Below are 23,771 nucleotides of genomic sequence, written 5' to 3'. Positions count from 1 at the left end.
GAACGCACCCATCGGGCTCCCCCTGGCTCCCGCCAGCCAACTGGAGGTCGTCAGAGGCCCTCTGTGAACCTCAGTCTCTTCATCTGAGCCACAGGGATGTTAGGTCCTGATCCCTGGGAGGCAGGGGCAGGCATGGACCGGCTGGGCGCACACAGGGGTGCCTGCGAGGGTGGCCGGACAGCCCCGGGGTTTGCTGACTCCCCCAGCCAAGGCGCTGCGACTCAGAGCTGGACCCTCTGGGAAGGGGCCTCGCTGGCGAAGAGGTGGGCGCTTGGGCTAGAGCACGGGCCAGCTCAGAGCGCCAGCCACTCCCTGGCCGCCTCTCCCCAGGGTACTATGGCGAAGGTCTCAACGCCATCATCGTGTTTGCTGCCTGCTTCCTCCCGGACAGCAGCTCCCCCGACTACCACTACATCATGGAGAACCTCTTCCTGTAAGTGGCCCGCCCCGCCCCGCCCCACGCCCACGGTTCTCTGGGCCGCAAGAACCGCCCATCCTCAGCCCCGGCCACGGGCCAAGCGCGTGGTCCGTGAAGGCGCGGTCCACACTCGGCACGACCCGGGGGCAAGGGGGGCAGGCAGGTGCAGCACCTGGGACTCGGGGAGGTTGCGTCACCTGGCCGGGGACACCCTGCTACGGTTGGTTGTGTTATGACGGAGACAGACACTACACCTGGAGGGTAACAGAGAGGGCTCCGTAGACCGTGATCACTCCTGTGTTTGTTAGTAGGAAGATTTCCCTCTTACCCGGTGGGGCTGGGGTGCCGGGTGGTTCAGAGGATGACCGGTCAGAGCAGGAAGAGGCCCCAGAGAGCAGGGAACGCCCATCCCCCCCACTTACGGAGGAGAAGTAGAGGCTTAGACAGAGGAAAGGATTTTTCTAAAATTGCTCGGGGAGAGTTGGGGCAGGGACGGACCCCAGACCCCCTCATGTCCAGTACAGTGGACTGTCCACTGGGGGGGGTGCGTGTTCCGCAGCTGGATCTGGGGCTGTGAGATCCACCTGTCAGGATTCATGGAGACGCTGGATGAGGTCATGCCTATAAAACACGTGGTGCCTAATAAGTGCTCCATAAAATAGTAACTGCTGCTATGGTTATGCCCACTGACACTGATTTGGGGTGGGCTGGGCTCTACATGCACCCCACCCCCACCCCGAGTGTGCCAGGACGCCTCCCCACCCCGCACCTAAGCAGGTGCCACAGGTGTTCAGTCGCGGGGACTGGGGCTGCCTAACTCTGGCCCTCCCGCCGGGCCCCCCCCCCCCCCGGCTCCCGCACCCGTGACCAGGTACGTCATCAGCAGTCTGGAACTGCTGGTGGCCGAGGATTACATGATCGTCTACCTGAACGGAGCCACGCCCCGGCGGAGGATGCCCGGCATCGGCTGGCTGAAGAAGTGTTACCAGATGATCGACAGGAGGTGCATGCGTGGGGCGGGGCCGCTGGGGGTTCAAGGGCCCCGGGACCCCTGGAAGGCGGCGTGGTGGTCAGCCCACCAACCGATGACCGCAGATGGGCCGTTTGAAACCCACAGGCATGTTTGCCGTCCCCCCTCAGGAGGCCAGAAGCCGAGGAGCGGGGTGTGGGCAGGGCCGGTTCCTTCTGAGGCCGTGAGGGGGGGAGTCTGTTCCCCGTGTCTCCCGGCTCCTGGGGGTCGTCGGCCATCCTCGGCGTCCCTCGCCCCATCCCTGCCTCCGTGGTCATGTGGCCTGTGCTCGTGTGTCTCTGTCCAGACCCCCCCCCTCTTTATAAGGACCCCAGCGATTGGATTAGGGCTGACCCTGCCCCGGTGTGACCTCGTTTTAGTGAAATACATCTGCGATGACCTTATTTTCCAACGTCCCGTTCTGAGGTCTGGGGGGGCGATCAGGACTACAACACAGGAATTTGGGGGGAGATGCAGTGCGACATGACCACAGCTGGCGGTCAGAACCAGGGCGCCCCCGGGAGGTCTTCCAGGAATGCGAGGCAGCATGGCCACACAGGCGAGAGCTCAGACTCCGAATGAGGTGGCAGCGGGACTAGACGTCAGGGTGGCCGCCCACAGACTCCGCGATGGGGCCCAGCTTCGCAGCCCCTTCTCCTCCCTGGAGACTGGAGACGAGCTCAGGGGGCAGGGGCGCCCGCTGGGAGCACAGGGGGAGGCGGCCCCTGGTAGCTCCTCCCTCCCGGGGGCTTGCTTCCTCTGCTTCCCCCGCAGATTGCGGAAAAACCTGAAGTCCCTCATCATCGTGCACCCCTCCTGGTTCATCCGCACGGTGCTGGCCATCTCCCGTCCCTTCATCAGGTAAGGACGCTGTGCCCTGCGCCCTGTGCCCTATGCCGGCCCCCCTCCCGGGTTGTGTGCGTCTCCTGTTTTAATCTGTATTTTGCGGCATCTCCACCATGAATCTGTATTGTTGCTTTATTATTTTTTTAAGGTTTTATTTATTTATTTGTCAGAGAGAGAGCACAAGCATGGGGAGCATCAGGCAGAGGGAGAGGGAGAAGCAGGCTCCCCGCTGAGCAGGGAGCCTGATGTGGGACTCGATCCCAGGACCCTGGGAACATGACCTGAGCCGAAGGCAGTCACTTAACCGACTGAGCCACCCAGGCGCCCCTGTGTTGTCGCTTTAAACCATTTTCAATCCCATGTGTTGTTATTAAGGGACTAACACAGGAAAAACACTAGCAAGCAGCCCTCCCATAGTAAATGCTGGATACCTTTTCACGTTTACAACCACGACCCGAGTGGCTGATGCTGTCGCGAACCCATTTCACAGAGGAGGGAACTGGGGCTCAGAAGGGTCAAGGGACTCAGCCAGGGTCATGCAGCCAGGTCGCTAGGCCACCACAGTCCCCCCAGAAGTGAGCCCAGCTCTGTCCACTCCAGCATCTGGGTGGGGACCCTGAGGATGGCAGGAGGGTCTGAGCCCCTCCCAGCAATAATGTCACGAGCCGTGTGTGTTGGGGGTCCTTGAGACCACCCTCAGCTGTGACGATTCGCTGGAAGGACTCACAGAACTCAGAGAAGCTGTTACTGTTTGCTACAGGGGAAGGGTGCAGATCGAAGGTGGCAAAGGACAAAGGGGTCCCCTCCCACGGACTGGTTGCAAAAGCCCTCAGTTGTCTCTGTGATGATGTGTAAGAACAACAGAGGAATTTACCATCAGGCAGCAAGCTCATTTTGCTCTCCAAGGTTTTCACAGGGGTTTAGCCACACGGGGATGGAGTAGCCAAGCGACCCACCTTAGCTTCTGTCTTCGGGCGACCCAGAGGTCACACGGATGGGATGTGCCCAAGACGCCCACCAGAGGTCACATCCTTAACACGGACTATGCGGCAGGGCTCAAGGCCCAAGTACCCAGGGCACTCAGCAGGCAGGGCATTCCAAGTGCTTACCGGCCACGTCCCACGAGCATCAGGAACCCGTTTTTTGTTTTTTTTTTTCTTTGCAATGGGTGGGGTTTGAGCACTTCAACCCGCTGGGTTAATCCTTTACTGCGCGATATAAAAGTGCCCGATATACAGATCAAGTAAAACAAAATTAGTCGTGTGAAACGCCCTAGTCGATCACATAAACCCGATATTTAATTTAATATGATTCAAAGCATTGAATCGAATCGAGATCCTTCAAGGGGGTGCCTGGCTGGCTTGAGCAGTAGAGCGCACGCCCAGCTCTTGATCTCAGGGTCTTAAGGTTGAGCCCCACGTGGGGTGTAGAGATTGCTTACGTAAATAAACCTAAAAAAAAAAAAAATCCTTCACGTCCACATTCCCAGTTAATGATGTGTGATGAGCCTGAGGGAAGGTCGACCCTCCGAAGGATCATGCTCTCAGCGTGAACAATTTGCAAGGAGGTGACCTCAGCCCGTCTGAGTTCAGGGACTTGGCAGCACCTTAAAATATTTGCATACTAGTAAAATCAGGGGAGTCTGTATGCTCATCACGGGCTGTGTGTGTAACGATGGACCCCCTGGGCTAAACGGTGAGCACGCACCCCAGCCGAACAGAAGCGCACTCTGCTGTCCTCAGTACCCCCCAACCGGCAGCTGACATTTGCCTCGAATGCAGATAACTCTCTCACCCGTGACTGCTTTCCCACGAGCGAATTTTGAGGGTCTCATTTTGAGCTTTCAAAGCAAAAGAAAGAAGCAGGAGAGAAAAGTGAGTGTCCCCATTTACAAGCCGAGGAAAGCGGAGACCATTCTGGGTCCCCGGCGGCCCCGAGGGTGTGATTACAACTCAAGACGAGGCCACTTTGTCCTGTGATGATCAGAAGGCTGGGGATGCCCCTCGCCCCAGTGAGTTCTGCCTCCCAGGACCCCCCCTCCCCGCCTGCCACTGTGAGACAGGAAGCTGGCCCCACAGGCAGACAGAGCCTTGTCACCGTGGAGATTCGGGCATTGGTGTCTGAGGACCGGCATGCTGGGCATCACCAGGTGGTGGCGGCAGGTGCGGGCTCTGCGCACCCTAAAATCCTTTCTAACAAATCAGCTCGGTCCACCCTGCAAGCCCTCCGGGCCGGACGTACTCAGGTAGTGGAGACAGGATTCCAGCCTGTCTGTCTGAGGCTCACTCCCTGCCCGCGGGCCCTTCTCATGACAACAGGAGGGAGACCTCGGGCTCCAAGAATAACTGGGTGTTTTTTTTTTTTCCTTCTTATTTAAAAAAGAGTGGTTTGAACTGCATGAAAGCAGTTGGCGCAGCTCATTCCGCTGCACACGGCCGCTTTGTGACTCTCCGCGGGGAACGTCTGTCATGCCTAATCAGTTACGAGCGGCCTTCTGCCGAGCGCCGGCTTGCTTTTTCCCTAATGGACACTGTGAACCGTGTAATTCATCATGTGTCTCCCTTTGCATCGGCTGCTAGAAAGCCGGAGCCGAATTTTCATCTCATCTCTAAAAATAGATAGGAAACGCCTTAGCACACTTTTGTAGATGTTGGGCTCTATCTTATGTTGTTGTTGTTGTTGTTTTACTGTTACTCGATTATTCTATTATTTTCTGTAGTGCTGTATTCTCCAGACCTTCTGTCTGTCATTTAGAAACATTATTTGACCTTGAAAGAAAGCGTATTTTGCATTTCACCAAACGTAGTTTAATTAAATTAAAAAAAAAAAAACAACAACAGTAACCATGAGTTCAAAGCAGCAGCTGGTGACAAAGCTCAGCGGGGACCCTTCCCTTGACCCCGGGTGCTGCTCTGTCCACCCTCACGAGGGCCACGGGTAGAGGCTAGCCGGGCAGGGACGGAGGTTTGATGGAAGGTGCTCAGGGCATCCCTGTTGGCCAGCACACCTTCCAGGCTTAGCCCACAGACCTCTCCCTCCTTCTCCTCCTGCCAGCGTCAAATTCATCAACAAGATCCAGTACGTGCACAGCTTGGAAGATCTGGAGCAGCTCATCCCCATGGAACATGTGCAAATCCCAGAGTGCGTGCTTCAGTAAGTGTCCCTCGTGGCGTGCGACTGTCCCCCGCCCCCATCCCCCACACCACCCCTCCCCGGGCCCCACCCCTCCCCTCTCGGATGCCTGGGGAACCAGACATGAGCGGGAGCCGCAGAGCAGAGGGAAACGCAGTGAAACACACACATGTGAGATCAGAGGGTAAGTGGGCCACCAAGCCCCGGCCCACAGCTTGTTTTATCGATCAAGTTTTATTGGCACACAGCCACGCCCCATCCATGGACGGATCCACTAGGGCTGCTTCTGAGCTACATCTGAATTGAGTAACTGTGGCTGAAACTGGCCTACACGAAGTGGAAAATATTTACTCTCCAGCCTTTTGTAAGAAAACGGCCCTGATGTAGGGGCATGCTTTCTAATGGCTGTGTGCAATTTCTGGTGCTGAATCAGGCCCCCCAAAACATCTGCTGAGTGGTATCTACCAGATGCTGGCATGAGACCGTTTCTCCGTTCCCAAGCGGAAAGAGAGCCCCCGGGCAGCACACAGACCGGGGAAGCAGGGCCGTGTCTGATGCGTTTTACTTTCTGTCTTCCAGGTACGAAGAGGAAAGGCTCAAGGCCAGGAGAGAGAGGTCTGTGCAGAGGGGCCGTCGCATCAGGGCCGCTTCAGGGCTGGGGCTGGGTGGGGCCCACAGTCGGGGGGCAGCTGGTGGCTTCCGCTCAGCAGGGACCAATGGCATCCACACACACGGCCGTGTTGCGGGCTTTGAATCGGACGAGGGTTCTAACCTGGTCTCCCCCACTGAATCCCAGAGTGATGTTAGGCGAGTAAAAAGTTCAGTTACGTGAGAGATCAAGACAATGGGACCCATTTAGCAAAAACGGTGGCTCGTAGTAATCATGATAAAATTAAGTTGTCCCTTGATAGAGAGGACACAAGCTCCACCCTCACCCCGGACAGACCCAGAAATGCCCCTTCACTAGCTTTCTGGCTCAATTTCCATCAGTGGTATAACCACGAATGGCGGTCACAGGGACCTCGGGGGTATTCCAGGCCCGCCCCACCCCCCAGAGCGGGGCAGGGCCGGGATTCCTGACAGCATCTTACAGCCTGGGGATCCAAGGCTCAGAGAGGGCAAGGCACCTGCCCAGGGCCACACAGCAAGTCTGGGAAAGGGTTGGGGCTTTCTGTCATTGCCAGGCCCTGTGCCTGCCTCAGGGGAAACAGGTGGATAAGAGGGTCGTGGTCCAGAGGGCTCCTCGAATGGCACAGGAGAGGGACACCTCACCAAGTAAGGAGAGCGGGTCCTGCGGCAGGGTGGGTGACGTGGGCGGACGAGCCACAGAAGGAGCAGAGGGTGTGGCGGCCTCGCACCGTGTCCTCCAGTAATGACGAGCCGAGGGCCGCACCGAGGGAGGCCCAGGGCAGGCGGACGCACGGGCCCGAGCCTTCTCCTCTACCCTCCCTCCCTCCCCCTCTGCCTTCCATCCTGTCTTTCACTCTCTTTTAATGTTTTATTGTGGTAAAATACACGCAACATAAAATTCACCATGTCTGTCCCTCTGTCTCCCCGGATGGTGCCCCACCGGCCTCCCAAGCCTTAGCTGTGGAGGGAACAGAGACCGGCCCCGAGAGCCGGAGTCAGGGCACAGGGCGACAGCGTCCGCGCAAGGAGGGCCGCGGGACAAAGGCACGAGGTGTCAGGGATGACCAGCTGAGACAAATGTTCGGGGTCTCTCCTTCCTCCCCCGTCCTGCCCTCGCGCACGCCCCCTTCCTCACGGCCGCCTCTGCTGTCAGTAACCCCGGGGGGCATCTCTGCGCCCTCGGGGCCCGTCCGGGGGCAGAGAGACCCCGTCCGTGCTGCCCTCAGAGGCCACAGCGGGCCACGCTGGCTCACCACCCTCGCTGTCCCCCTGTGTCCCCAGCGCCAGGCCGCAGCCAGAGTTCGTCCTGCCCAGGTCCGAGGAGAAGCCAGAGGCGGCCCCGGCGGAGAGCAGGTGGGTGTGCGGGTGACCACGGGCGAGGCTGCCGAGCCCCTGAACGGCCGGTAAGAGCGACCACGGCGCCGTCATGAGTGCTCGGGATCGGGGTCCCTCTTCCCTCCACCCCGGGCTGTCCCCACGGGGACACCGCAGAGGCCAGCGGTTCCACTGAAACCGTCGGGGTGCCTGGCCGGCTGTCAGTACACAGTGGGACTCTTGATCTCAGGGCTGTGAGTTCGAGCCCCACGCTGGGCTGAGAGAGGACGTCAAAAAAAATAGTCTTTAAAAATAAATAAACTATCAGTTGATAAAACGTAAAAGTCCGCTCCTGTCCGGCTCGGCTGCCTGCCTGCCTGGGGCCGTGGGCCAAGCCCCTGGGTGGCCGGTCCCAGCACCCCCCCCTCTTCTCCGGGGGCTATTCTACGGAAGTGAAATTCACATGCAGCAAACTGTTTTTTGAGCGCACTTTCCGGGCGCCTTTAGGGCACTGGCAGAGCTGGGCATCCTGCACCACTCTCTAGGTCCAGAACGTCACCCCAGAAGGGACCCCATACCCGTCAAGCCGTTGCTCCCTCCCCTCCTCCGCTTTTCTTTCTTCACACCCAGCAAGTCCTCTGGCGCCTCGCCCTGGGATGGGGGGCGGAAAACACAGCCCGGCTCCGGCCCTCTCCCCATCATCCACCCCTGCCCTGCCCTGCCCCTGCCCTGCCCCTGCCCTGCCCGCCTCCTGCATCTGACCCTCCTCAGTAGCCTCCATCTCCTGCCCTCCCGCGACCCAGAGGCACGGGCTGCCCGGACCATGAGCAACCTCGGTGGTCTCGGCCCGTCGTCGCTGGACCCCGCCTGCTCACCGGTTATGCAGCAGACACGCGCCAGCCCTTACTTGTAACAGATGAAGATGAAGCCGTGTCGGCCCCTGCTGGGGCTCTCGGCCAAAAGCCAGGGCTCCCCAGATGGACAAATCATGCTAAGACGTCTCTCTTCCACAGATCTGCGCCAGGTACAGAAGATCAGGAGACGAGGTGAGTGGGACGCAGAGCCATCTCGGTGCCTGATTTTCCAGATGTCCCACGTGGAGCCTGCCGCATGAGAACCGCCCCACGATCCACTGTCTGGGGAGTCAGAGAGGCATCGGCTCCCGGGACTCCAGGGTCTCCTCTGTGGCAGGCAGCCTGTTCCTGCACAACTCCAGGGGGCGCCACTGCCATGAGGCCCCGGAGCTAAGCCACATGGTGGCCCTGACTGAGACACTGGCCTGGAGCCAGGCCCCATAAAGCCCAGCTATTTATTTTTATTTTTAATTTTAAGTAGCCTCCACGCCCAACACGGGGCTTGAACTCACAACCCTGAGATCAAGAGTCATGTGCTTTACGGACTGAGCCGGCCAGGGGCCCCCAGCCCGGGCTGTATTACTCAGCCACGGGTACACCGTTTGCCCACGGCCTGTCTCAGGGTCCCCACCTGTTCCCGATGCCAGGAAAGCCTGTGTGTTGGGGGGTCATGGAGACCACCCTCAGGTTCAGGTTTGCTGGACGGACCCACAGAGCTCGACAAAGGTGTTGTACTTACAGTTGTGGCTTGTTGGGGTTTTTTTAGAATTTTTTTTAAAGATTTCATTTGTCAGAGAGACAGAGAGCGCACACAAGCAGGGGGAGCAGCAGAGGGAGAAGCAGACTCCCCACTGAGCGGGGAGCCCGATGTGGGACTCGATCCCGGGACTCCCGGATCATGACCCGAGCCGGAGGCAGACGCTTAACGACCGAGCCACCCAGGCGCCCCAAGTGTCTGACTCTTGATTTCGGCTCAGGTCACGATCTCAGGGTCTTGGGATCGAGCCCCACATCGGGCTCCTCGCTCAGCATAGAGTCTGCTTCTCCCTGTCCCCCCCCCGCTCTGCTCCTCCCCTCCCTCCCTCTCTCTAAAAATGAATAAATAAAATCTTTAAAAATAAAATAATGAAAGACACAAAAGAAGATACTGTAGGAAGCAACGGATGGATGGACGGACAGACAGATGTGTAGGTAAATAGATGGCGGATGGAGGGACCAAGGACAGGGGGCTGCTTTGAAGCTTCCTTCGGGTCTGACTGGAGGCGCCAGCCCCAGGGCCGATTCTGCTACGGCACGGAGGGAGCGGTCCCCTTCAGAACCACACCTGGAAGGTGGGTGGCAGGCAGCGGGTACCCCTCTTGCTGCTGAAGACCCCCAAAGCCGGATTGGGTCATGCTCTTGGATTCCACACAGGGATGCATGCCCCGCTTGCTTTAAAAACAGTAACAATGACCTGACCTGTGTTTATTCCTCTCTAGCCTGTCCTGAGGTGACAAGAATACAGAGCAGGACAAGAAAGAAGATTCTAGATGCCAAGAAATCTCTGTCAGACGCCCTCCGGCCCTGGACCTCATCCCCCCCTCATCCTGAGTCCCCGTCTTCGGAGGATGCCAGTCTCCATCCTTCTCTGAAACCCAGCCTCCTTTTTAGCTGCTTGAGAATGTTTTGTTTTGTTTTAAACAACGCGGTATTAGTGTGTTCCAGAAAAGGACCCAGTCCTCAGCCCTCCACCCTTCCACGCTCATGAGCTCACGGCCAAGAAGAGCAAGAAGCTCAGGGCATGGCCCGGGTGTCCTTGATGGCTTCAGAGACCCCCTCCCACTGCACAAAGTCCTGATTCAAGACCCTTCTCTTGCTTGTCACCTGGCCCACTTTGGAGCCACCAATGCCCACCGGCTCCCTGGCCGGATCTGGATCTGTTCTTGTGCCTTTTCTCCTAGAAGAGCCCCTGCTGCTCTGGGCATCCGGCCTGGAGCCTCAGCCCCCGACCTGTGCCGTGCCCCCCCGGGAACCTCCCAGCCTTCCACCTCCTGGGTTTTCATCTGACCAGCTCCCCCCATCTCTTCTGGCACCCACCTTCTTTGGGAGCATCGGAGCCCACGGCACCAGTGAGCTGCCGATAATTACCCCGGCCCTTCAGTTATAAAACCGCCCCTCCCCATCTAGAACATTCTCAAGCCCCTCTCACATGGATGCCACACCCCAGGGCAGTCCTGGTCAATACCTCCTACTGAGGGAATGAAGTGTCCCCCCTTTCCTGGTCCCCCCCCACTGCAGGGTTGGGGTGTGCCCCTCAGGCTCCCACCAAGGGGAAATGGGCTCTGAACTGCGTGAAGGAAGATACAGGGTATTACAGGCTTGAGTATTTGGAAGTTCACTTGGGAAAGGAAATCCCCATGGCCTGGATGCTGTGGGGACCTGCAGTCAAAGGAGGCAAATTTACCTTGGACAAAAGACAGACTTTCCTAATGCAGCCCAAACACCCGTCGGGTGGCCGTTAGAGGTAGTGAGTTCCCCATCTGAGGAGGCATTTAAGAAAAGGCTGGGAAGCGCTTGCAGAATGTGGTCCTCTGTGGTCCCCTCCAATCTTAAGAGTCTCTGTTTCTATAAATCTGAGTGAAAGTTGACTGGGCACCTTCTCCGGGACCCCTCCTACTGGCTCTGCGGCCAGCTTCTAGCGGTCGGGATTCATGCACGCTGAGCATGAGGTTCTCGGCCTCGGTGGCGAGGTCAAATGCCTCTCGACCTGGGACGTCAGGTGTTTGGAGGTTAGTCCAACGGTGGGAGGGAGCCAGTGGTGTTTGGTGCTGAGGAAAAGGAATGCCCAACATTTTGCTGCGCGGGAGAGGGTCCCGCACGTCAAGGAACTGTCCCCCCCCCCCCCAAACACCGGAGACCACCGCGTTGGAAAACGGTGAGTCTCTGAGCGAGCTCGGGCCCGCATCTTCTGCGGCACAGCACTGCCCCGGAAAGGCGGGGACACCTGGGGGCGTGGGGGGCTCTTAAATGTGTGTTTCTGCCGTGTTTCCCAAATGCCGAATGAAAGACAGGACCGTGTTGGGGCCCAGACGTGTCACCAGCAGCCTGAGGCAGCAGAGACTGGCAGATGGGCCGCTTCCAGGCTGCCCTCCTAGAGACCCCACTCCCAGTCCGCTTGGGGCCTGCCCCAAACTCCAGGCCTGGGCGGCCGGCTGTCCTTCCCCGGGATCAACATGTGGACCCCAAAGCTGCAAACTCCCACCTCTATGCACGCAGCCGCTGCCCGGAGGCTGGAACTTGGCTGCAAGCTAAGGGATAGGAACTGATGCCGTCTACCCCGAGCCAGTTACTGAGCGTCCCGGGAGGCGACAGAGGGACAGGAAGCAGCAGACCCCAGCCTCCCGCCCCCCACCCCCGGAGGAGCCTGCAGGCTGCACAAGAAATTGCAACGGGGTCCACCTGGCCCAGCGTGGCCGGCCCGCCACCCCTCCGGACCACCAGCAGCCACAGACAATGGGCAGGCGGGACCCAGGACCCCAGCTCGGCCGCAGCAGCCCCTCTGGGATCAAGAGAGACCCCGGGGGCAGGGGCTGTGTCCAGGCGCGAGAAGTCCCAGCGCACAGCTCCATCCAGAGGGGGCCGCCGTGTCCAGGCCGGCTGCCGCCCGCACCTCCGAATCGGCTTTGCGGAAGGCGTGTGTCTCCAGGGTGGTCGTGGCCAAAACGCAACGGCCCCCGGCCCCCGGACCTCGTCGGGAAGGGACGCTGGGTTTTCCTCCCGGGACACAGGGGATGCGTCCTTCAGTCGTAGCTCACACGCCCATCCTAACGACGGTGAATTTTGTGGTTTTTAAAAACAGAACAATTCATTAGGATTACTGTCATGATGTTCAGACATCATTTCCATGAGCTTTGGGGGATTTTTATGTGGAAATAAAGAAGCGGTAACTGAGAAGGGAGGTTGGTTACTTTTGTCCACTTCCCCAAGGTGTGGCGCTGGCCTTGGGCCGGGAGCGGACGAATTGGCCTGAACTGCCGGGCGACCTCGGGCCGGTGGCCGCAGGTGACCTTGGGTGACCTTGGGTGACCCCTGGCAGGCGGCCTCGGGTAACCTCCCAGTCCTGTCTGGAATCAAACCTAGTCAGCAGGTGACAGTAGTAATAATTTAACAATTATATATATGTTATTATTACTATTACTGAAAGAGAAGACTCTGTGTCTCTCTACACTCACACCAACACTTCCCACACCGGACTCGGGGAGGGGTCCCCACGAGCTCCCGGCGGCCACCGGTGGGGTGTCCTGCGACCTAACCCAATCCTGACACTGCGCAGAGCCATGCACGGACCCCGCAGGTTAAGGGCTCAGCCCCGCACGTGTGCACGTCCCCACCTCAGACGCCAGGCCCCGGGGGCGGGCCCCCAGGTCACCCACACTTCTGTCCCAAGTGGCCAAAAATCAGGACTTCCCTCAACCTTCCCCCGGCAGCTCACAGAACTCAAGAAAAAGGTTTACGTGCTTTTAACCTGATCATGACAAAGGATCTAACTCAGGAACAGCCAGCGGAAGAGATGGGGGGGGCAGGGCGTGTGCGAGGGGCGCGTCCCCGAGCCGTCCCGTCACCCACAGGAGGCGTCCTCACCTCTGGCCGTTGGTGATGAACCCCACCCCCAGCCCTGCCTCTCCTCGGGGGTCCGCTGGTCGCCAGCCCCAGCCTGTGGCCTTGGCTTTCCAAAAGTCCCCCCACTCGCATAAACACAGGTGTGACTAAAGGGCGCGTCACAAACAGCAAAAGACACCGCCTTCATCTCGATGGCTCTGGACCTGTTTCAGGAACCAAGGACAGAGGTCCTCCCTCTTCCCACCTAGGAAGTCCCAAGGGTTTAGGAACTGTGTGCCAGGAGCTGGGACTGAGACCAAGTGTTTCCTTCTTGTGATGCATCACAACATCACGTAATAACAGTCGGAGCCCACGCCCCACCCAGCACGGTGCCCGTGTGAGCAAGGGGAGGCGACACGGCCCGCCCAGGGCCACACAGGACAGTGGGGGCTGTGCCCCACAGAGGGCAGCCTAGAACCCCCCTGCCAGGTGCAGGAGGACTGGGCACCCAGGACAGAGGGGCCAGGAGAGGTGCCCGGCCCCGCGGGACTGGCTTCACTGTCCCGGACGAGGCGCCCCTCAGGGCGGGGCGGGCTGCATAGGGGCACAGCTGCGGCTGGGATCACGGGGGCTGCTCCCGGTCTGGGGGCGATGGGGCCACCCATTCTCCCCACCCCACCAAGTCTCCAGTTACCCTGAGGGGGTTCTGGAAACCTGACCCCTTCGCTCATAAATTCATGCACCTGTTCATCCGCTGGCTCTGGGGGTCCTGCAAGGGTCCTGCTCCCTCATGCTGCTCCCAGCCTGGCGGGGGGCAGGGGGAGGCTGACCCAGGAGACCAGGGCCTCCCCGGGGACCAGGACGAGGGGCCAGGCCCTGTCCCGGAAAGAAGGGTCCTCTCTGATTGGAGACCCGATGGGGAAAGCCGCGGTCAGCCCGGCCAGCAGGTGGGCGGAGGGCGTCCCCGGCAGAGGGCCCGGCCCGCGCAAAGGCCGGGGGCTGGATCAGCCGCACGGGTGTTAGCGGGACCCGGAGCTCAGTGCGGACCTGGCTTCTCTCTCTCTCTCTTCTAAATTTACCATTAGTGGCATTTTAGAACATTCAAACATTGTGCAAACGTCCCTACTATCTAGTTCCGGAACATTCCATCTCCACCGAAGGGAAACCCTGTTCCCAGGAGCAGTAGTCACTCCCCAGGCCCTGGCACCCACTAAGCTACTTTCTGGGTCTGTGGATTTGCCTGTTCCGGACGTTTCCCAAAAAGGGAATCGAACACTCTGACACGCGATGGTCGGCCTTCATGACCTGTGCGCTGTTTGGGGACAGGTGTGTCGCACTGTGTGCCAGGCGAGCGGACCCCAGGAGGCCTCCCGGAGGCACCCTGCCAGGGCCCCTGTCTGGGCACGTCGCTGTCACCCGTGCTCTGGGCTTCGTGCCCCACAAGGAGGCTCCCGGGAAGTTCTTGCCACTGGAATTGGGTCAGAGGTCGCCTCCCGGACCAGCATCCCCACCCGCCGCCCGCCAGGTGCCCGAGGGGGCTAGAGGTCACAGGGGCAGCCACGCTGGCAGTCAAGGAAACGGAGGCCCGGAAGGGGCTGGAGGGGGGAGGGGACACAGGGGGTCCCTTGTTCACACTGTCCCTGGCGGCTGCCTTCCAAGAGACGGTCACGGCGCCAGTGACCTCTCCTAACCTCTGCACCGGCTCAGTCCTGGCTGGAGCCACGCGCGGAGTCCTTAACGACTAGCTGAACTGACGACATGCTCTCCGTGTCCCTCGGCTGTGTTGGCCACTGGGCTCCCGCCGGCGGAATCAGGAGAGGGAGGTCACAGAAGTCCTGGGGGACACACGCCGCTTTACAGCTGAAGGGAGGCGGCTCGGTGGACAGGGAGCTGCTGAGAGGAGACACGGCAGGGGGGCGGGGGGAGGGGTCTGGCTAAGTGACTTGGCAGGATTCTTGCTGAAATCGGGCTCCTGGCGGGGAGCCCAGGGGTGAGACCGGTTGGAAAGGAGCTCGGAGGTAGAGGAGACGGCCTCCGTCCGCAGCCTGCGGGGAGGTGACGAAAGGGTGAAGGACTTGCGACTGACCACGTGTGGGGCCCACCGGACAATCCAGGAGACCCTCCCCAGCTCAGGTCCTTAACCTAAAGTCCGGTCCGCGGCCTGCAGGGATCGGGGCGTGCGCCTCCCTGCAAGCCCTCTTTCGGCCTCCACAGGAAGGGATAGGACGCTGGGGAGGCCTCTGGAGGCCACGGTCGGGGGCTCCGTCTTCGAGTTCTAACAGCTCCCTCTCACTCATGGCTTCAGATTCCCCATTTGTTCCACTGAGGGGCTCGATTCGATGATCTTTCACTAGCTCCTTCCCCACCATTTAGGGGGTCCCTGCCTTGTTGGGTGCCAGGGACACAATGGAGAATAAGATGCACCTGGCCCTACCTTTGTAGAGGAAGGGGTTGGAGGAAGCAGAAAGACTTCCTGGAGGAGGGGACGTCCAAGCTGACACACAATGGTTTAGGCAAAGTAGGCCACAGGGAGGAGGCTTGGGTAAGACCGAAGGGGTTCCGGCAGCTCCTTCTGCCCATGGGTCCTGTCCCTGTGCTATAATAAGCACTTTTTTGCACCAGAAAGAGAAAAAAAAAAAAAGACGAAGGGTTCGAGGAAGAAAATATAGCACGTGCAAAGGCCCTGTGGCAGCAGCTCTGGCTGCAGAGGGGCAGGTAAATGATGCGTAGGGGCAGGGCATCCTCCCCCCCCCCCCCCCCCCTTCATAAAACCCCCTGGGGGGGGGGGGGCTCAAGCCCAAAGAAAGCCTCCCTCCCGAGGGTTGAGGCCATCTGCCTCCCGCCATGAAGATGAGGACAGCGAGGCCCAGAGAGGCAAGGGTGGGGCCAAGCTCACCCGGCTGGTTGGATCCTTACCCAGGATCCTTAACCAGTAGTTCGCTAAGCATGTGGGGGACTCCCTGGGGGCGGGAGGTGGGGGTGGTCCCTGAGACCCTATCAGGGAGTCCTCAAGGTCAAAATCATGCATGGCCAAAAGATACATTCAGAGTGCAAAGACAGACGGGTGGATTTCGCTGGATCTGAGGACAAAAGAGAATAACTCACCTTCCGGAACCTCCACCTGTCGGGTGTAGTTGCAGGACAAAGGAGACTGCCCAGAAAGGCCTGAGAGGCCATGAACATCCCCCCCCTCACTGTCGCTGTGAGGCTGGGTGCTCTTCCTGCACACCTGCCAAGACGGCCGGTGGAAGCAGGTGAGACACCAGCGGTCTCGGCCTAAGCCAGACATCGAGCGAGGTTTGCAGAAGTGTAGAACAATACCACGCTTTTATCTAAAAAAAGTTTTGGCTTCAACAACATGAACTTATCCTCTGCAGTTCTGACCGCGAGGTGTCTGGTGGGTCTGGAGAGGCTAAGGTCCAGCGTGGGCAGGGCTGGCTCTGGGGGCTCCGGGGGGGCTCCACTGCTCGCCTGCCCTGCTTCTGGAGGCGCCGCACCCTTGGCTCCTGCCCTCTTCCCGTTGTCAAAGCCAGCAGCGCGGCATCTTCCTGACCCTCCCGCTGTCCACACGGGTCCTGTCTCTCTGATCAAAGCTGGAAGAGTCTCAGCTTTTCTCCGTAATGGAGGTGAAGTTCACATCACACGCAGCTGACCATGGTAAAGCGTGTGATTCGGCGGCATTTAGCGCATTCACAATGCCGTGCGGCCACCACGTCTGTCCAGTTCCACAACTTTCTCATCAGCCCCAAAAAGAAGCCCCGCCCCCACCAGTGGTCACTCCTCATCCCCCTCCGCCAGCCCCCGGCCCCCACGAGCCCCCTTCCCGTCCGCGGATGAGCCTGTTCCGGACGTGTCACCACGTGGACTCACACCCCGTGTGGCCTTCTGTGCCTGGTTCCCTCCCCGAGCGTCGTGGGCTCGGGGTCCGCCCCTGGGGCCACGTGTGTGCGCGCCTCGCTCCTGCTCGCGGCCGAGGGACGTGCCGTGCGTGGGGGCACGCTGTGTATCTGTTCATCAGCTGACCGACATTCGGGTTGTGTCCACCTGTCACACCTGTGGTTCCTGCTGTGCGCATTCAGGTACGAGCTTCTCTAGGGCAGACATGGAGATGCGGAATCACTGGGCCATACGGGAATCCTCAGCTCAGTGCTCCGGGGATCAGCCACACTGCCTCCCACCAGCCGCGCACCAGGGTTTCCATTTCTCCCCATCCTCACCAGCCCTTGTTGCTGTCTGTCCTTCTGAGGGACATGGGCCAGCCCCTCCCCATTCGGGAGACCTGGAAGTCCCTCTTCCAGGCTCACTGCCAGTACCTCTTGCTGTTAGCCCTGGAGGCCGTCCTGGTCCAGCGGTGCGACTCTGCAGGTGAGCAGCTTCCTTCTGACTCAGCAGTCTGCCCATTTCCCTGGGAACTGACCCCCTGCTTCCCAACAGCGCCCTGGACCCGCTGTGTCCCCAGGGCCCCTGGTTTTGGTGTACCTGAATGGCAGGAGGTCCCGTGAGGGGCGCTTCCACCGAGTCCTGGAAGACATTCAGAACTCGCTCCTGAACGACTCCCAGATGGGGCTTGGAAGCAGAACTCAGGCCTGTTTTCTTAAACCACAGGGGTCCAGCCTGTGTTTTCGGAGGCACCGAGAACCCTGGGCAGTTACCGTCTCCACGGGTTGGACCCATGCTGATGTGACCTTGGGGTCTGCGTGGGGGTCTTTGGGGCCTCAGTTTCCCCAGAGAGGAAATTTCTTGTGAGCTTTCAAAGACAGCGCAGAGTGGCCCGGAGCAGGGGCTGGGAAGTCAGCCAAGCCTGAGTGTGCCCCTGGCTCTTGGCCGCGCCCCACATTCACCACACCCCCAGCACCTCCTCTGTGATTGGAACATACCTACGTTATAAGGTGACTGGGAAGCTTTCCTGGCCCAGGAACCACGTCTCGCTGAACCCTCCCCAAAACCCTGGTGGGACAATTTCTCCTTTGCAGCCATTTCACAGCTGGGGAGACTGAGGCTCAGAGATCATCAGTGCCTCGGTGAAGCTGGAATCTGAACCTGGCTCTCCCCAGAACCATTCTCTTTGCCCGTGGGAGCCTGGAGTATAGGGGGGGTGGGAGGGGACAGGGTGCCCCTTGACCTGAGGGCGATACCCATGGCAGGCTGTGGACCTCAAGCTGCCCACCCCTCTCAATCCAGAAGGGCGGGAAGAGTCCGCAGTCCAGACAGGTTTGGACAAAGCCAGCGAACTTATGGAAAGGCTCATCCACAGACGGGAAGGGGGCTCGTGGGCGCTGACGGCTGGGGAAGGGGGGATGACGGCTGATGGAGACGGGGTTTCTTTTTGGGGTGACAGAATGTTCTGGAACTCAATAGAACTTGTGGTGGCCCAACACTGGGGATGCACCAAATGCCAGTGAATTGTTCACTTAAAAACGGCTAATTTTATGTGAATTTCACCTCAACCGAAAGAAAAGGGAGGGGAGATCAGGCCTGGGCAGCGGCATGATTCCGGGAAGGAGAGCCAGCCACAGGCCTGCGTTTGCAGGGGACGGGCCACAGGTGCAGTCAGGGCCTGCTGCATTTGCAGTCGGTGGGCAGAGGCGGCAGGGCAGGGACTATGGGTGTCGGGACCCCCGCCCCCTCCTCCCCATCTGCCCCAGCCCCACTGCCCCCCAGGCCTCCTGCGGTGGGGTCTGAGGGGTATGCTCTCCAGGTGCTCCAAAGCTCCCTGCCCCTCACCATAGAATGGGCCGGGCCCCAGTGGGTCCCACGAGCTCTGCCCGCTCCCCCCACCCCGGGTTTGGGGTCCCAGTCCCCAGGGAAACTGCTCACTTCCTCCGCTGCAGCCTGGGAGCCTCCCGACTGGCGGGCCCTCTCGGCCGCTGGCCCTTCTAAACAGCCTTCCTGCCCCCGGAACTCATGCAGCTTAGCAAAATCCCCGCTGCCCTTCTTCGCTCCTGGGGCCTCAAGGCCCAGAGCAGAGCAAGACCCAGATGAGGCGGAGCTAAGTGGCCGGACAGGCGGGGGCAGCGGAGCTCGGAGGATCCCGTGCACTTGGCCTGTGGGCCCCCCATCTCCCACCCCAACCCCCGACATGAAGACACAGTCCATGTAGGGTCACGGGCCTGCCCCAACTCGCCAGGAAGTTCCCAGTCTCAGCACCGGAAGTCCTGCGTCCCCAGAAATTGCTGAGAACCAGGCACATCGGGGGGTGCTGGGTCACCGTATGCGTTGCCCCCCGGGGCCACAGACGAGAGGTGGGAAGGCCTGCGGGTCACGGCCAGCAGGGCCTGGGCCCCCAAACCCCCTCACCACCCACGTGCTATGCGCCTAACGGCTCAGAGCCCTGCATCCTTGTACGCTTCAGCGGGATTTGAATCTGTTAAGTCCTCATGTCAAACAAACAAAAATCAAAACCTTTCAAAACACACTCTTATGAACTCAGTCGGGTCCCCCCAAGTTCATATGTTGAAGCCCCAACATCCCAGGAGCTCAGAATGTGACTGTGCTTGGAGGGGGCGCCCGGCTGGCTCAGTCGGAGGAGCGTGCAACTTGATCTCGGGGTCGTGAGTTCAAGCCCCACGTGGGGAGTAGAGATGACTTAAAAATAAAATCCTTAAAAAATAAATGAGGTCACAAGGGTGGGTGGGCCCTAACCCGACGTGTGTCCTTACAGAGGAGGTGCACACACACACAGGGAGGACCCCGTTGAGGACACGGGGAGGAGACAGCCGTCCGCACGCCGCGCAGACCCTCAGAAGGAGCCAGCCCTGCAAATCCAGGGACCGGAAGTGGGTTAGTGGGTGCCAGGGGCTGGGGACGGGCCTCCTTCTTCAGGAGGAGTAAAATGGACAACCACTGACAGTGGCACCACCCTGTGAATATACAAAAAAAGAAAAAAGAAGTCTTCCCCATTAAACGGATGCGTTGTACAGCATGTTAATTCTAGCCCAATAAAGCTGTCCCGATTAAAAAAAACAGTCAATGTGATTTCATCTCACCCAAGGGCTTTGTCAGCAGCTGTGGCTGATAAAAATGCCCCAGTGCCCACGTACTGGCCGGCAGCACGTCGCTGTCCTGCTGATACGTTGGGCACAAAACGTTGGTTCATTCACCAGACTTTTGCCAGGGGCACAGTGCATGGGCCGCACACGAGGGGTGACAGCTGGGCCGCGTGCAAACTCTGCGGAATTGGAAGGTCTGCGTCTGCAAGGACAGCAGCCACGTCCGGTCAGGTGTGCGTCACCGGGGCCGCCCTCCAGCTGCAGCGGCCGGGAGCGGGGACAGAGCACAGAGCTCCTCGGGGCTGCAAAGCCCAAGGCAGCCCGTCCGTGCCCCTCGGCAGAAACCATCTGCGGCCCGTGTGGTGCGTGAAGGGTCGCAGGGAGGAATTGGGGCACCCTGCCTGGCCACCCAGACACCGGGGTCACGGCAGAGCAGTGGCAATAAGATCCTCAACTCAGAAAGCCCTCTGAGGGTAACACGTGTCGGCCGGGATGGGGAGCCATCGAGGCCCTCGGGCACAGGGGGGCGGGGGGTGGAGATGGGGCAGGGCTGTGGACCCCAGTCTGGCTGTTTGCAGAAAGGTGCACACAGAATTCCTGTGTGATCCGACAACCCCACGTCTGGGTCCACACCCCGAAGAACGGGAAGCTGGGACTCAAACAGATATGTGCCCACCCAGGTGCACGGCAGCACGGTTCAGTCCCCAGAAGGTGGAAGCGACGCCCCGTGTCCATCGGTGGATGGAGGGTGAGCACAGACCGAGGGTCGCCGCGTACGCGGGAGGAAGCAGACAACAGTGTCGGCCTTTGGCAAGACTGGGACCATGGCAGGTCCAGGAACTGGCGCCCAGTTCCATTTCACTGGATTGAAAACGATTTCGTCTTACACTCCCACAGGTGGAACAAATCATGCACTGGCCACGTACGGAGGCGTCGAGCTGATGATCTTGGGCCGCCAGTTAGGGTCTGAAAACACACCAGCTGGGAAAGCAACAGGAACAGATTTTAAACTGCTCCATCTGTTAAGTTCCCGGGCCCGGAGAAGCTAGCGGCAGCTTGTCACGTGATACTCAGTTTGTACCATAAACTATGAACTGGGGGAGGGTACACACGGCGCGGTCCGTCCCCACGCGGGAACACGCTCCAGCCTCAGGAAGGAAGGGACCCCGACACCTGCCACGACTCGGAGGGACCCCGACGACACCGGGCTCAGTGAGAGGAGCCGGACCCAGAAGGACACATCCCGCAGGACCCCACTCCCAGGAGGTCCCCAGAGGAGTCCCGTGCACACAGACAGAGAGGAGAGGGTGGGAGCCGGGGCTGGGGCAGGGGGTGGGGACAGAGTCTCCATGGGGGGAGATGGAACGTTCTGGAGACGGAGGGTGGGGGTGGTCACAGGACGGTGTGAGTGTGCTTCATGATGCTGAGCTGTGCGCTTAGAGATGGTTAAGGTGGTACATTTTGTGTTGTGTGTATCTGACCACAGTTAAAAAGAATGAGAACAGTAGCAATAAGGTGACCTCTTCATCCCAGTTTGCCCAGAACTTTCCCCGTTTCAGGGCTGAAAGTTCCCTGTCCTGGCAAACTGGGCCAGTCGGTCACCCTGATCGAGGGCCACCACCTCGAGAGATCAGACTATCCTGTGACCCATCTCTCTAGGGCTCAGAGAGGGAAATCACACCACCCAAATCGCTCAGCAAAACTGAGATTTGAACTCAAGTCTGTCAGACGTCAACCCTATGGCCCTTTCCAGTAGAGACAGCAGGGCCAGGCCTCTCACCCCCACCCCTGGCCATCTGCCTTCCCACCCAGACCCCGGGAAGAGTCTTCTCTTCCCTCCGAAACCATCACTGCCCGGCTGGGTGGCTCTGGGCACGGTGCGGACATTCGTCCGGCGAGCCCGGGCCTCTCCTGCAGCACCTGCCCGCCCCGACGCTCAGACAAACCCGATGCTCCCGTCCCACATCCACCAGGCACCCTTCAGGTGCCGCCCTTGGTCGGTGCCCGGGGGTCTCCCTCCCGGGGCCCAGGACAAGATGCCCCAAGCCTGGGCAGCCCCGAGTGGGAGTGGGCGGCTTGGAATCCCCCTGCCTCGGCCACCTGCGGGCAAGATGTCCCCGGGCAGGTGATGTGCCCCCTCCATATGCCTCACTGCCCTCACCTGCGGGCTCAGGGGTCTCATGTTGACAGGCACCATGAGGAGGAGCCCCGGACCTGCCCACCCTCAGGCTGCCCCGTGAGCGTGGGGACGGTACCGACCCCTGCTAGACACCCGCCCAGCATTCAGAAGGGTGCACCATTCTCTCCACCACTCCATCCAACAAGTACAGTGTATCCATCCCTCTCTTGCGGATGGGGAAACTGAGGCCGGGGCTGCAGAGTTCTTGCCTGTGGTCACACACAAACCATGGAGACAGGGTTCCAGGCCCGGCTGGAGTGCCAGAGAACACGGGCAAGGTCCAATGTCCTGTGCCTGGGGCCAGTGGCAGACCCCCGTCACCTCTGGGTGTCCCCTTCCCCGGGAGGAGCCCCCCCAGCTCCCCTGGTTTCCCAGGACCCCCACGGAGCCCCTGGAGGGCCCTCCTAAAGCTGATCCTTCTCCTGCCCCCCGGAGGCTGCAGCTCCTGGCCCCCTCTGTTCTATCTTAGTACACCCCCCGCACCCCAAGGTGCCACTCACATCAGGGAGCACTTAGCCAGCCCTCTTAATCAGCAGGGCCTCTGCTGGTACCCCCCCTCTGCCACCATCCCAACAGGGCCAGAGCGGTCACCCTACAGCTGCCTCCACCCCGGCACCCCGACCTCCCCGCTGTCAGGCCCCGGTGGGGGCGTCCTTGGGGCTGACTGGCGAGTGCTGGTGCCTGCGGTAGGAGCGAGCCCATGGGGACAGACGACCACATGACCTCTGCCTCCTCCCAGGTCTCCCCACATCTGCCGGGGTGCCCAAGAAATGGCCTCATCACCTCCCTGTCCCCCTTAAGCCTCTCCGGCCCTCGAAACTGTCAGGAACAGCTGAGTCCCGGGGAGGGCAGGGGCGGCAGGGGTGAAGCAGCGGGCTCAGGCCAGGAGGGTAAGTCCTGCCACAGTACAACCCCGGGGGGGGGGGTGGGCAGGGGACACCAGGGGGTGGGTTAGGGGGGGAGTCCTCAATTCCAGGCACTCCCCATTCACTGTCCAAGGGGGACCACCATGGCCAGCTCACCACGAGACACGTGCGTTCCGGGGTCGCCCGGCCCAGGGCAGGAGGGTCCCTGGCTCTGTCCTGCCTATAGGACAAGGGGAATCGGGGAGAAAGGCCACCCTTTTTCCTCTTCCTCCGCCTCGTTGCCCTCTGCCCCGTGGGGACAGGCCCCCAAGCTGCCCGGGACAGCTGAGCGCCACGGAGGCTGTGTCTCCGATGTCCCTTGGGTGGGGTCCCTTGACCACTGCCCTGCGGCTCACTTTCCAGGCCGCTGAGTGGGGCCCACTCTCCAGGGGCTGCCCGGTTATTCAGAGCAGCACCGAGTGTGGTCGGGAGCGTGGCAGCCGTGGGCTTGGCGGGCCCAGCCCTTCTCCCGGCACCTGCTTGCAAACCCCCAGGCCAGGGCACGGGGCGTGCGGTCGGCTGCTGACCTACAAGGGGGGCGGCGCTCCCCGGACCCAGCAGGCCTCCCCCCCAGACCTAACAAGACTCATGCTTAGGGGGTGCCCATTGTGCTGCCCCCAACACCCCTCTCCACCCTTCACTGCCACCCTGGGAGACAGATGGGCCCGTTGTCACTGAGGGAGGGCAGACTCGGCAGTGGGGAGAGGAGGTGTGTCTGCCCCGGGGCCAGAGCCCGACGGGCTGAGCTCGAACCGGCCGACTCACTTGCGGAGGGCGTGACTATTCCCAAGCGTTGGGGGCGTAGCGCTAGGGCTCCAGCACGTGTGCTGGCAAAACCGGCCGGCCCCGCGTGCCGCCCACTGCACCCACCGCAGACGAGGCCCCCAGCCCAAAGCCCCCTCCCCGATCACAGCTCC

At 60.4% G+C, this 23,771-nt stretch overlaps 1 protein-coding gene across 1 annotated transcript in view; it reads left to right on the top strand.

The window, feature by feature from the left end:
* The window catches only part of ATCAY (ATCAY kinesin light chain interacting caytaxin), a 30,018-nt gene extending 17,890 nt beyond the window's left edge, over positions 1-12,128 (top strand). The window contains exons 6-13 of the mRNA XM_025861353.2: positions 331-433; positions 1,290-1,421; positions 2,202-2,288; positions 5,328-5,426; positions 5,985-6,020; positions 7,317-7,388; positions 8,363-8,395; positions 9,682-12,128. Coding sequence (XP_025717138.1) covers positions 331-433; positions 1,290-1,421; positions 2,202-2,288; positions 5,328-5,426; positions 5,985-6,020; positions 7,317-7,388; positions 8,363-8,395; positions 9,682-9,691 — 572 coding nt within the window. The 3' untranslated portion in view covers positions 9,692-12,128. The remainder of the gene's footprint in view (positions 1-330; positions 434-1,289; positions 1,422-2,201; positions 2,289-5,327; positions 5,427-5,984; positions 6,021-7,316; positions 7,389-8,362; positions 8,396-9,681) is intronic.
* The last annotated feature ends 11,643 nt before the right edge of the window (positions 12,129-23,771 follow it).

The sequence above is a fragment of the Callorhinus ursinus genome, unplaced genomic scaffold, assembly GCF_003265705.2.
Source record: "Callorhinus ursinus isolate GAN/ISIS: 27379988/994484 unplaced genomic scaffold, GSC_fseal_2.0 scaffold77, whole genome shotgun sequence".
NCBI lineage: Eukaryota > Metazoa > Chordata > Mammalia > Carnivora > Otariidae > Callorhinus > Callorhinus ursinus.
The sequence above is the reverse complement of the archived record's forward strand: the minus strand, read 5'-3'. Positions and strand labels throughout refer to the sequence as shown.